The sequence below is a fragment of the Serinus canaria genome, chromosome 27, assembly GCF_022539315.1.
Source record: "Serinus canaria isolate serCan28SL12 chromosome 27, serCan2020, whole genome shotgun sequence".
In the NCBI taxonomy this organism is placed as follows: domain Eukaryota; kingdom Metazoa; phylum Chordata; class Aves; order Passeriformes; family Fringillidae; genus Serinus; species Serinus canaria.
Window position 1 is genome coordinate 1,152,976 of NC_066340.1, and position 13,495 is coordinate 1,166,470.

The 13,495-nt window shown below is 56.7% G+C and overlaps 1 protein-coding gene across 1 annotated transcript in view; it reads right to left on the minus strand.

Moving 5' to 3' along the window:
- Positions 1 to 353: 353 nt before the first annotated feature.
- Positions 354 to 13,495, minus strand: part of KCNH6 (potassium voltage-gated channel subfamily H member 6) — a 33,655-nt gene continuing 20,513 nt past the window's right edge. The window contains exons 5-14 of the mRNA XM_050985549.1: positions 11,129 to 11,557; positions 10,018 to 10,417; positions 9,597 to 9,796; positions 7,322 to 7,574; positions 6,681 to 6,874; positions 6,074 to 6,173; positions 5,130 to 5,417; positions 3,253 to 3,433; positions 1,712 to 1,910; positions 354 to 1,409 (exon numbers count right to left, since the gene is read on the minus strand). Of these exons, the coding sequence (XP_050841506.1) occupies positions 1,122 to 1,409; positions 1,712 to 1,910; positions 3,253 to 3,433; positions 5,130 to 5,417; positions 6,074 to 6,173; positions 6,681 to 6,874; positions 7,322 to 7,574; positions 9,597 to 9,796; positions 10,018 to 10,417; positions 11,129 to 11,557 (2,532 nt within the window). The 3' untranslated portion in view covers positions 354 to 1,121. The remainder of the gene's footprint in view (positions 1,410 to 1,711; positions 1,911 to 3,252; positions 3,434 to 5,129; positions 5,418 to 6,073; positions 6,174 to 6,680; positions 6,875 to 7,321; positions 7,575 to 9,596; positions 9,797 to 10,017; positions 10,418 to 11,128; positions 11,558 to 13,495) is intronic.

A 13,495-nucleotide genomic window follows, 5' to 3' on the forward strand; every position in this document is an offset into this window, starting at 1 on the left:
GCCTGCCCCACAATCCCTGCTTGAACTAACCTGGGTTTGACCCAGCCTTTTGGGGTGAATTCATGGACACTCCCAACGAACGCAGCCGTAATTCACATTAGGTGCCAAAAACATCTTTATTAGCAAAGTGTACACTAAAACTCCGGAGAAAGAGCTGCTCACAGTTTGACTACTCTCGGAGGGAGCTCGATACATTACTTGAGCTGGCGGCCTAGGACTATCACAGCGTCTACCCGAGCGAGCGGCGAGGCGGCAGCGCTACCTGGGCTTCTCCTACGGACTGCTGCGGAGAGAAGGGCTGGGCAGGAGGGAGCACCTATGGAACCCTTATCAAAAGAGAGACGCTGGGAAGGGGCACTGGACACTCTGGGGCTTTTCAGCTTTCTGGGATTGTGCTTTTGAATTTTGTGCTTTATGCCCAGGCCGGTGACGAGTTGGCTTTACCTGGGGAGCCGTGGGGATGCGTGTTGGGGTTTGCAAGGTGTGATCGGCCTTGCTGGAGAAGTCAGTGCTCTGGGACTCGTGCTGAAGCAGGCTGAGGTGGCAGGGGCTGTTGGCCCTTCACTTCTCAGTGGCAATCAAGTAGGACAAGCTTCTGTCCTTGTCCTTGGCTTGTCACCTGCACTTTCCCCTGAACTGTGGAGATCTCACACTCCTCCTCTGGTGACCACCCTTCTGAAATACCTGCGGGCTCTGCTGGGCCGAGCCTTGTACCAACACAGTGGTCCCTGCTCCAGAAGTTTCCAGAACAGCAGCCTCACAGAGCCCTGGATTTGCTCCCCCGTGGTTGCTGTGGCTCGCTTGGCTTGTGCCCTTCTCGAGAAGAAGCCTTGGCAAGGAGGAGGTGGTGGCCTAGGAGGTGGCCTAACCAGCTCGGTGGTGGCTGTAAGAACTGTTCTAGGTTCACTCTAATGTGCAAATGAAATCTACTCTATGGGAACCGCTGGAAAACGTTGACCTTGGAAGCCAGCCACTCTATACTTCCTGTCACGGTGGCAGAAGATAGCTACAAATTATACCCTGAGCCAATGGCATCGTCCAATGTCTTACCCTTGCAGTCAAAATCAACATCAACTGGCCGGGCTTGCAGTTGAGGTTCCTCTTGACTCGCCCCCACGTCTCTAACTTGCAGGAAGCACGGGGTCGGAGAGGTGTCTCTGAATGTCCTGGTGCTCGGAAGATGCCTCCAAGTGCTCAGGGAGGGAAGGGAAACGAGAGCCCCGCGAGAGTCCCTGGGTGTTTGGTGCCCTTTGGTGGGGAGGCTCTGGGCTCGGGAGAGGTGGGGAGTGGTGCTCCTGCTCGGAGTAGACGGTCAGAGTTTTGTCAGATGACACAGACAGCTGCATCCCACTTGACAAGGAGTCCCTGGATTTCAAGTGGAACTTTTCTACCTCCGTGTAGCTCGGGCTCTGGTGGGAAACCAGGAATTGTATGAGTTATGGTAAAAGCAAAACAAAGTAGCCACACTCTCTCCTCATCAGGCTCCAAGCCCCAAAATGTTATTTTTTTACTTGAGGAAGCCTCAGAGCAGAGGAACCCACTTTTTTCCTTACTGATGGGGCAAGCTGGCAGCTGTGCCCCAAAACCAGTGATGCACTGGGCAGATCAGCTTTGCTGGGACCCACGAGTGTTTGGCTGTGCCTTGCCTGGAGAGAACTCGGGACTGGGGCAGAAGGACCTGGCGGGTGCTGAGCCAGCAGGGTGCCCTTACCTGCTCCTGGGTGGGCAGCTCCTGGTCCTGCAGAGGTGCACAGGGGGCGAGCGGCTCCAGGCTCCGCGGGACGATGCCGTACATGGCCAGGCTCTGGGAGCTGGGCGAGATGGGGCTGTACGCCGGTGGCACTTGGGACAGCTGGCGCTGCAGGAGCTGCAGGATTACATGAATGTCTGACGACATCCTGGACTCCAGCCTGGGGACAGAGCAGCCAGAGAACCCTTTTGCATCCTGCAGCAGGGCAGGGGAGGCGCTGGGAGGAGGTGCCAATCCCGCTACCCCAGGGCTGTGATGCTTTGCCTGCTGCTTGTTGAGGTTTTTAGAGAGCTTCAAACCGGCACTGCCAGAGAGAGAGATCAATCCTGCCATCTCTCTCCTGCCACACTCAATCATCCTCTGCCCAATTTTATGTGAAGCCAAACTGGGATCTGGAGCGGGGATTTGAAAAAAGCTAAAATTACCCTGGAGGGGGGAAAAAATTGCAATGGTTAGTTTTAATCTGGATCAATTCTCCAGGCCAGCTGCCTGTGCTGACAGATGGAGCAAGGCAGGTTAGTGCCAACCACTTTTAACTCAGGAAAAGAAAAAATGGAAAAGTTGAAGTCTCTTCTTTCTGCCTTGTCCTTGACTGAACAACTCTGGATGGAGTGGGCACAGCCCCACTTGTAGGACACAGTCACAGCATCCCTGACAGAGTGGGCAGATCTGTCCCCCTGTGCTAGCATGGTGCACTGCAGGGACACCTAAACACAAGGGTGGGGTGAAATGAGCTCAACAAGGGCAGCAGAACCCACAGTGTCAGCCCCTCATGTGGGTGCTGCCTGGGGACCTTAAACCTGCAACTCCAATGTGGGCTCGTCCTTCTCCTTCAAAAATCACAGAACAGTTAGATTTGAAAGGGATCTTAAAGCTCATCCAGTTCCATCCCCAGCCATGGGCAGGGACACCTTCCACTGTCCTGGGTTGCTCCAAGCCCCTTCCAACCTGGCCTGGGACACTTCAGCCACAGTTGCTCTGGGCACCCTGTGCCAGTCTCACCACCCTCGCAGGGAAGGACTTTTCCCTAGTATTCAATCTAAGCCTACTCTCTGTCAGTTTGAAAAATAATGTATTTTTTCTTATTTAGAGGCCAATGACAGTCATGAGGCTCATTTGCTCAAGAGGATGCTTATAGGTCTGTGCAGCAGGAAGAGGGGCCCTGCAAAGGGCTCCAGTTGTGCCTGTGGTGGTTTAATATCTGTAGTTGCATTGAATTTGGAAGCCATGGCAAAATGACAGATCTCAGGTGGCACTGTGTGACATCCTGGGGGTGGTGACAGATGCCAAGAGTGGTGGCACAGCAGCAGATAAGGGGCTGGGCTGCAGTCAGGGTCAGGACTTGCCCTTTGAGAAGCCACTGCATTTGCAAAGCACTCCCACCCCTTCCCCAGGAATGCAGTGTCCCAGGGGTTGCTGCACACAGAGCCCACTGCAGCCACCTCTAGAAAGCAGAAAGTGATGGCCCAGAGTCCCCCCAGGTCCTCTCCAACCCTGCCCACCTGCTGAGCTGGGCCTGCAGGAGCTCCAGCCTGGACTCGATGTGCCCTGGCCTGCAGTCGCTGTGCAGGGGCACGTCCTGCGAGCTGTGCACCAGCGAGATGTGCTGCAGGGGCTCTGCAGGGTGCGCTGCCTGCCGGTCCTCCCAGAAGGTGAACATGTTGGGAATATCCAGGGGAGTGGCTGGAAGGAGAGGAGACATCTCAGCATCTTGTCTTGCATCCTCCAGCCCCGCTGGAAGTGCGTCAGATTCTGTCACCTGACACACATGGAGAGCCGTCACCAACACGTGGAGCCACAACTGACATCATGGAGAGCCATCACCCACACTCATGGAGAGCCATCACCCACACACATGGAGAGCCATCCCCAGCACACACGGAGAGCCATCCCCAGCACGCACGGAGAGCCATCACCCACACTCATGGAGAGCCATCACCCACACTCATGGAGAGCCATTACCCACACACATGGAGAGCCATCCCCAGCACACACAGAGAGCCATCACCCACACTCATGGAGAGCCATCCCCAGCACACATGGAGAGCCATCACCCACACACATGGAGGGCCATCACCCACACTCATGGAGAGCCATCACCCACACTCAGGAGGGCCATCACCCACACTCATGGAGAGCCATCACCACACTGGAGCCCACCACAACATGGAGAGCCATCACCCACACTCATGGAGAGCCATCCCCAGCACACATAGAGAGCCATCACCCACACTCATGGAGAGCCATCCCCAGCACACATGGAGAGCCATCACCCACACACATGGAGGGCCATCACCCACACTCATGGAGAGCCATCACCCACACACATGGAGGGCCATCACCCACACTCATGGAGAGCCATCCACACACACATGGAGAGCCATCACCCACACACATGGAGAGCCATCACCCACACTCATGGAGAGCCATCACCCACACTCATGGAGAGCCATCCCCAGCACACATGGAGAGCCATCACCCACACACATGGAGAGCCATCCCCAGCACACACGGAGAGCCATCATCCACACTCATGGAGAGCCGTCACCCACACTCATGGAGAGCCATCACCCACACTCATGGAGAGCCATCACCCACACACATGGAGGGCCATCACCCACACTCATGGAGAGCCATCCCCAGCACACATGGAGAGCCATCCCCAGCACACACGGAGAGCCATCACCCACACTCATGGAGAGCCATCCCCGAAACACATGGAGAGCCATCACACACACACATGGAGAGCCATCCCCAGCACTCATGGAGAGCCATTCCTGACACACATGGAGAGCCATCCCCAGCACACACGGAGAGCCAACACCCACACTCATGGAGAGCCATCCCCAGCACACATGGAGCCACCACTGACATCATGGAGAGCCACCACCCTGAGACACATGGAGAGCCGTCCTCAGCACACACGGAGAGCCGTCCTCAGCACACACGGAGAGCCTTCCTCAGCACACATGGAGAGCCATCCCCAGCACACATGGAGAGCCATTCCTGACACACATGGAGAGCCGTCCCCAGCACACATGGAGAGCCATCATCCACACTCATGGAGAGCCATCACACACACTCATGGAGAGCCATCCCCCACACACATGGAGAGCCATCCCAAGCACACATGGAGAGCCACCACCCTGACACACATGGAGAGCCATCACCCTGACACACATGGAGAGCCATCCCAAACACACATGGAGTGGCACAGGAGGGACACAGCAGATCCAGCTGGGGACAAAAGGCAGGCAAGACCTTTGGCCTTGGAATGTGGCTCCCCTCAAGTGCACATAAGCAGCTTGGCCCTGCTCCAAGACCATACCCAAGCATGTCTCACCACCCTCCTGCCAGCCCTGCCTGCAGCCCTGGGTACCTGTGTAGGACTGGCTGCTCTCTGCTGCCTGCTTGCCAACCTCCGTGTTGCCAGCGCTGGTGGTGATGAGGCTGAGCGAGGGCAGAGCCAAGTCATCCTTTTTGGGTGTGGGGAAGGGCTCAGCTTTCACAGGGCTGCCAGTCTTGGCCTCATCATCACTGGCCTGAGAGCAGGGAGAGGTGCTGCTGCCCAGGTCGTCCCACTGGTCCTTACTCAGCGGCTCCTGCGGGTTGGTGAGCTCGGAGTAGGTGTGATACTGCTCTGCATCAGAGATTCCCGTGTCTGGGTCTGTGGGACAGCACAGCAGGTCACTTTGGGGAGTACCACACATGAGAAAACCAGCTCCCCATTCCTTCAGGATGCCTGTAGGGCTGGGGCACCCCAAGGGGAGGGAGGGAAGGCAGCTTGGGTACCTGCAGGGACAGAGTCACCAGCAACCTCTGCTTTGGGGCACCTGTCCTGGTGGGAATGAATACTGACCCCACTGTCCTGCCCTGCAGGTGGGCACTGCCAGCTCAGGGGCACTCACCAGGCTTGCTGGGCTGGCAGGGGGAGCAATGAATACCAATCCCAGTCTCACCCTGCCAGCTCAGGGGCACTCACCAGGCTTGCTGGGCTGGCAGGGGGAGTAATGAATACCAATCCCAGTCTCACCCTGCCAGCTCAGGGGCACTCACCAGGCTTGTTGGGCTGGCAGGGGGAGTAATAGATACTGACCCCACTGTCCTGCCCTGCAGGTGGGCACTGCCAGCTCAGGGGCACTCACCAGGCTTGTTGGGCTGGCAGGGGGAGTAATGGATACTGATCCCACTGTCCTGCCCTGCAGGTGGGCACTGCCAGCCCAGGGGCACTCACCAGGCTTGTTGGGCTGGCAGGGGGAGTAATGGATACCGATCCCACTGTCCTGCCCTGCAGGTGGGCACTGCCAGCCCAGGGGCACTCACCAGGCTTGCTGGGCTGGCAGGGGGAGTGCTTGCGGCGGCGAGCCCGGCGGTAGGTGCAGTCATACTCCTCGCTGAGGGGTGAGCGGGGAACGCTGTCTGCCTGAGGAACGAGAGGGGCTGCTCATCAGGGAAAGGCTGTCCTGTCCCATCTGGGTGTGCCACGGGGGCTACAGCTCTTTCCATGTCCTCTGAAGGTGAAGCTATCTCTGTCTCTTCATCACTGCCCTGTCCCACCCAGTGCCTCCCGGACTGGTTTCACATTCCTGAAGCTGTCCTTGCTGCTCTGAGATTGAGGTAAGTGTGTCAGGGCCATGGGGAGGGAAGGAGCGCCCTGAGAAGTGGCAGGACATCCCAGAGTGGGACAGGACATGAAGGGAATTTTACTTTCTTATCTATATTTCAGGTCTCTGAAAAAAAAAATGTCGGGAAAGGGCAAAGTTCAGTCACACACTATAAAAGTAGACATGTCCTGCTGTGGGGGAATCATGACTCCCTGGAGAATGGGAAATGTGACTGCTGCACCTCCTGACATCCTTGCTTTAGCCCTCCCACTTGCCAAATTTAAGCACTGACCACATTTGCTCCCTGGGGCAGCCCTGGCACTCACATCTCGTAGGTTGAAAGTGATCTCTAGGTTGCTCCAGAAGTTGTCAGAGAAGGCTGGGTACATGTCCAAGACCTCCAGCAGGTCCTCACGCTGGATCTTGTGCAAGTCACAGTAGGTCAGGGCCCTCACATCAGCGTTGGACTTCCCTGGGCGGGCGTAGAGGCTGATGGGCTCCCCAAAGATGTCGTTCTTCCCTGTGCCAAGAGACAGCTCATTATGGAGATGTGGGCACCCACTACTGCTCCAGTTATTCTGGTCCAGCACCTCTTACTTTGGGGCTCGTGAACAAGGGGATGCCCAGCAAACCCAGCCCTGACGGTGTGTGTTGGGGATAACACTGTGAAAGCCACCAGTGGTGGTGACACCAAGCCAGGGCAGTGGGTGATCAGTGATGGCTGGAGACTGCTGAGCCATGCCTTGCTCTCCTCACTCCTTTGCAGCTTCCCCCTGGCATCTCCCAGGGGACCCTCCTTTCCCTGTCCACTGGCGTGGGGACCCATCAGATGCTGAGGAACAACCTCCCTTTCCCCAGCATGTGGGGAAGTTCTTTACCCTCACCTGCCACCCCTCATCCACTGCTCACTGCCCATCACCCTTTGCCCCTTGCCCGTCACCCCTCGCAGAAGGAAGGACTTTTTCACCTAGGATGGCCACCACAATGTCTTCCCTGAGGATCTCAATGGAGCCCCGGGAGATGAAGTAGAGCGTGGTGAGGACATCTCCGTAGTGCACCAGGGTGTCTCCAGGTGGGGCATGGGTGGTCTTGAACTTCATGGCCAGGGCACGCAGGCAGCCCTTGCTGGCTCCCCGGAACGCTTTGCAGTTCTGCAGCAGCGTGCGGTTCAGGTGCAGGCAGATGTCAGCCTGCAGGCAGTCAGGGAAGCCCTTCAGCACCTGTGGAGAGCCAGGGAGAGATGCCATCACGCCACTGTCCCTGGGAGGGCATGCTGTGACAGAGCTGAGAGGTTGGATGACACTCAGCATGAAACAATGGGGACAAACAGGGAGACTGTGTGCCCGGAAAGGCAAAGGTGGGGACACTTTCCCATCCCTGGAAGCGTTCAAGGCCAGACTGGATGGGGCTTGGAGCAACCTGGTCTAGTGGAAGATGTTCTTGCTCATAGCAGGGAGTGGAACAGTTTGAGCTTTGAGGTCCCTTCCAACTGTAAACCATTCTGTGATTCTGTGATTTCGATCATCTTTTGATCTTCCCTTGGTGGATCCCTGCCTGCCTGTTGCTGGCTTTTATTGCTTGTGGCTGGGGACAACAGCACTCCCAAGCAATAATTAAAAGTAACCAGTTCAGTCTATTTATACCCACTGGTGGCATATCCCCTTTTTCATCTTTACACCCACTAATCTTGGATGAATGAGAGCAGAAACTGGCACAAAGAGCACAAAAACCTTAATTAAACAGCACCTTCCTGAATGCCAAGAAACAGCAGCACAGGACAGTTGTGTGCACTGACAGCTAAATATACCTGTGCAAATACCTCATGTTGAACAAAAGCTGAATCTGAAGGTGACATCAAGGTATAACTCGCAATATGGAGAAAGCTGCTGCCACCAATGACTCATGGTGCCAAGGTGAAAACCACCTGGGTTTGGGTTTTTTTTGGAGAGCAGCATATGGCCCTGGGGTCCTCCTTGCTGTCCTCTTTGCTCACATCCCGCTGGTGGCCAAATCTGGAACAGCCATGCTGGGGCTGGTGAGCACGACTTGTTCCTGGCTTCAACTTGATCTCCCATGCTAGCAGAAGTGTTTCCCTACTGGGAAATCAGGAGTGGATGAATTGATCAGGCTGTGGGGTGATTGATGAGATCACACTGTGTCTCTGCAGCAGCCAGCAGGAATTGCTGTGAGCAGCAGCATGGCTGAGCTGCAAGCTCAGCTCTCCCTGGGGATCTGTGACCTGGGTTTCTACTAAGCCAAGAGCACCTGTGCTTGGTAGGGTGGCACTGCTTCTCTTTATTGCCACTGATGTCCAGGCCAGGGTGTCTCCTCCACCTGAGAGGTTTAACCCAAAGCTCTCCCAGCAGCAAACCCCCAGATGCTGCCCAGTTGTTTCATGTGGCAGCATCAACTTTAGAGGGAGATGCTGAATTCCTACAAGTCTGTGTCCTGATGCTGCTCAGGCTCAAATCTTAAGGAAAAGAGGAGCATTAGCAGAGAATGAGTGGGCTGATAACCTGCCCAGGGCTAAGAGACCAGGAATATGAGGTTTCATGTCTCTCCTTGCCTTATCCTTTCTCATTCCTCTGCCTTGCTGCTGGCTGAGCCATCATGTCTGTGCACTGAACCCCAGTGCTGTGAGTCCAGTCCCCAGCCCAGAACACCTCAGCTGAGCCACATCTTCATCCCCACGGAGCCCCGGCGCTGCCGGCACACAGGCTCGGAGACACGGCGCCTCTCCAGCACAGCTCTGCCATTGATCCCCCCTTTGCTAACAAACAGCTGCCTCTCTGGGCTCTAATTAAAATGGATCGAGGTTTATTTAAATGCCCTCCTTTCCCTGCTGCGAGAGCAGGATGCACTTTGCTTAGCAACCGGTGGTGTGGAGAGGAGCTGGATCGATACCTGCTCCGCTCCTGTGACACCAACAGACACCAGCCTGAAAGTGCTCAGTGCCAAGAGGGACTCTGAGCTCCCCACCAAACCTGCTCTCTGGCCAAGAAATGTGCTCATGATCCTGGAAAACCTCAGGGTAGATGTAAAAGAATGGGCAGAGAGAAGGAGAAAGGGGAATGCAGGAGCTAGAAACGCAGGAGATGTAAGGATAGAGTCTGTCTCCAGCCTCCCAAGTCTCCTGCCTCTATCCTGATCAAAAGGATGGAAAAGTTTGGGTGGACCCAGATCTAGACGCCGTGTTGTTTAGGACAAAGTGCTGTGAGGACACGGGGCCTGCCCGTACTCACCGCGTTCATGTCGATGCCGTTGGTGTAGGACCAGGCATGCTGGAAATACTCCTCCAGGCGCTGGCGCAGGGGGTTGGGGATCTGGTGGAAGCGAATGAACTCCTTGACCCGCAGCATCTGCGTGTGGTAGCGAGCTGTGCCTGAGTAGAGGCGCTGGATGATGGCTGAGACGTTGCCGAAGATACTGGCGTACATCAGAGCTGAAACGAGAGGGCAGGACTCAGTGGGACATGGCGAGGTGCATGTCCAGCTACATGAGACCTGGAACCAGCAGATTCCCAAAACACATATCTACCAGGACCTGAAAACCTGTATTTCTATCACCCCATCCATCTGTCTGTGCAGAAGAGGCACAGGCAGAGGGAGATGCTCCAACCTCCAAAGCAGGGATGGGAACAGTGGGACGTGCACCAGCACTCACAGCCAATGAGCATGACACAGATGGAGAAGATCTTCTCGGAGTTGGTGTTGGGCGAGACATTGCCAAAGCCCACGCTGGTGAGGCTGCTGAAGGTGAAGTAGAGGGCAGTGACATATTTATCCTTGATGGACGGGCCAGAGGAGAGGTCGCTGTCGTTGTAGCGCTTGCCAATCTGGTCACCCAGGTTGTCCAGCCAGCCAATCTTGTGCTCCATGTAGGGCCGCTCCACGTTGCCAATGGCATACCAGATGCAGGCCAGCCAGTGGGCGATGAGGGCGAAGGTGCACATGAGCAGGAAGAGCACGGCTGCTCCGTACTCCGAGTACCGGTCCAGCTTCCGCGCCACGCGCACCAGGCGCAGCAGCCGGGCAGTCTTCAGGAGGCCAATGAGGGTGGTGGTCTGCAGGGGAGAGGTGAGACACCTCAGGGACGAGCAAAGGGTAAATATTGCATGTTCCAAAGGCATGTTCCCAGCTGAGCCGTGCTTCCTTTGAAGGATAAAAATGCATTTCTAGAGTGTGAATCACCTTGTCCTGGAGGTGACCTCTGAACTGGGTCAGATGAGTCACAGCACAGGAAAGGCAGTTTGCCTCTGATGATCAAAAGGCAACAAGCTCTGGCATTAGAGGTGAGCAAGTGAGAAGAGCCAAGGCCAAGCCCGTGTTTCCTGATGGATCCTGGCCTTGCCAGCCATTGCTCCCAAAAGTGCTGCTTTCACTCCCAGATGTGGAGCCTCCAGGCAGTACAGTAACTACAGGGTTACCCCACTGTCAACATTTTGAGTCTGGCTGGCAATGCACCCCCAAATTCGCCCACATTGGAGGATGGGGTCAGCCCTTAAACGGAGCCCCCAGCCTGCTCTGCTGGGTCAGCCTCAACAAGGGGAGTGGATCCATTCTGAACACTTAGAGTAGGGACTGCCTAACCCTAAAAAATGAAATCCCAGGTCCCAGCTGCCTGTAAAGACACCCTGTGACCAACCACCCCTCTCCCCATGGATTTAGCCATCCACCACTTACATCAAACCGCCCACATCCCTTTCCTTCTTTCTCATACGTCTCTCCCTGTCCATCCACGCATCCCCTCCTGTCCTGACAGACCCTGCTCTTACCTCATCAGAGCCAGAGCGGAAGATGAGCAGGTCGAAGGGGATGGCAGCCACCATGTCGATGAGGAACCACCCCTTGAAGTAATGAATGGCGATCTTGCCGGGGTGGCTCACCACCTCGTCGTTGATGTTGACGTAGGTGGTGCGGAAGTTGATGACAATGTCCACGATGAACATGATGTCCACGATGAGGTCAATGATGTTGAGCGGGTCGCAGGAGTAGCTGCAGTCCCAGCGCTTCTCCTCCACCTGCTCCTCGTTGAGCAGGAAGGCGGCTGAGTAGGGGGTGAAGACGGCTGTGTAGATGACCAGCAGGAGGATGAGCCAGTCCCACACGGCCTTGAAGGGGCTGTAGTGCAGGATGGTCCATCGATGGATGCGCGGCGCCTGTAGCTTGTACTCGGGAAGGACGTCAGCGCCCAGGGACAGCACCTACCAGGAGAGGGGTGTGAGAAGGATGCGAGGCCAGGAGAGAGGCTGGATAATGCCAGGAACCAGGCAAGGGACTTCCATGTGCTGGTAGAGCATCGAGGAGCACACAATGGTTTCCTACAGCTTTTTCAGCTTTGTTGGCTGAATATGTGTTTGTCCAGTTCCCACTGTGGTGACACCAAGGTTCTTGTCTGTCTGTGATGGTCACAGCACCCTTGGGGCAGCTTCTTACCTGCTTTATGGCCTTCTGACCCAGCAGAGAGGAAAGTGCCTGCTGCTGAGCCTCCTTCTGCCCTCAGCTCTGTGCCACCTGCTTGGGAGCTGCTGGGAGTCCCTGGTGCAGGGCTATGGGATGGGCAGCCTGGAGATGCCCTCACATGGCTGTGTCACCCAAGGGTGACAGCATATTATGCATCTTGCAAGCCTTTCTTGGCCATAGCAAGTATCTTCCCCTGGATGTCCTTCTGGCACACGTGTCCTCCAAGCAGAGGGATAGCTTGGGCCACCTGCAGCAAAGCCTCAGGCAGTGCCCATTCCCCACCTCACCTGTGGCCACCAACGTGCAAACACCATCTCGAGTGAGATGGTGCGAGCCCCCTCCCATGCTGTCATGTGTCCCCACTGCTCTCCACAGAGAGGGGACACTCCACAGCACCAGTGAGTTCCCCACATGCCCAGGCCTGGCCCAGCTCCCCCTCCAAGACCAATGCCAGCTCCTGGTGGCTCTAAAGCCACTGTGGGGACACAACACTAGACACTGGGTATGGGATGGGTGGCGGCATGAAGGGGCTTATTTGGAGCTGGAGGCAGCTGGATCCCTTTCTGCCTCTGCTGCTCTGCTGTCCCCCAGTATCCCTGTGGTGCTGGGACCAGTGCCAGTTGCAGAGGAGGGTGAGGGGCACCTCAATTGTCTCTCCTGGCACTGAGCCCCCAGCTAAAAGGGAGCTTTTTGCTGGGCTGCAAAGGAGAGGAGAGAGGAAAGAGAAGAAGGATCCACATATCCCAAGGCAACAGTGATGAGCATCACCATGGCTCTGGCAACAGATCTGGAAGAAGGGTCTGATCCTTCCTGCCCCGACAGGAAGGATCAAGGTTTCTTTTATCAAGAGTCTCCCAAGGGCTCCTGACGCTGCCATCCAAAGTGGATCCACCCCTGCAACCCCATCCCACAACAAGCAGCCGCTCCCACATCCCAGAGCCCCAGGACACCGGAGGGTCCCACACCCCAGCGGTGTCCCCTGCTCCTACCTGCCTGCAGCTGGCCCTGCGCCCCAGGCGGCAGCTGCCCCTCGAGGTCCGGCTGTCCACCATGGGGGCCCCCAGCCCCACGGGCCCCGGCAGCGTCCGGCAGGGCGGGCGCAGCGCTCGGGCCGGGGCATTGCCCACGCAGGCTCGCAGGCACTCGGCCAGGCGGGTGGGAGGCATGCGGCACGAAGGGCACCCGGGAGCCCGGCCCGCGCTAATCAAAGGCGATCGATGCCGGGCCCCCGTGGGGACGGCAGCGCCAATGGAGCAGCGGGAGCCGCCGACGTCGGTGGTGGACGGAGAGGGGAGGGATTGGAAAAAGTGACCCGAACGCAATCGTTGTGGAGGGGATGAGGGACCAGCTGGGCTTGGGACCGGCTCCTGTGGGGATGGTGGGGAAGGGAACGAGGCAACGCTGATAAAACGCTTGATCCCAAAACCAGGATGCGCCGGGAAGAGCTCGTTCACCTTGTGTCTGGGGATGGGCTCCTTCACCTTGTGTCTGGGGAAACCAGCAGTGCTCCCAGCCTCAGCAGCTGAATGCTTGTTCTGCCTGGCTGGAGGTAGCTCTTGGGGCCAGTCCTGGATTCAGGACACCAAATACTGTTCCCTATGCTGGGGCACCTGCCCTGCGCCTCGTCCCTGGCACCTAGCTCTTGTGGAAGAAGCAAGAACAGGTTAAGCACTCTTGCT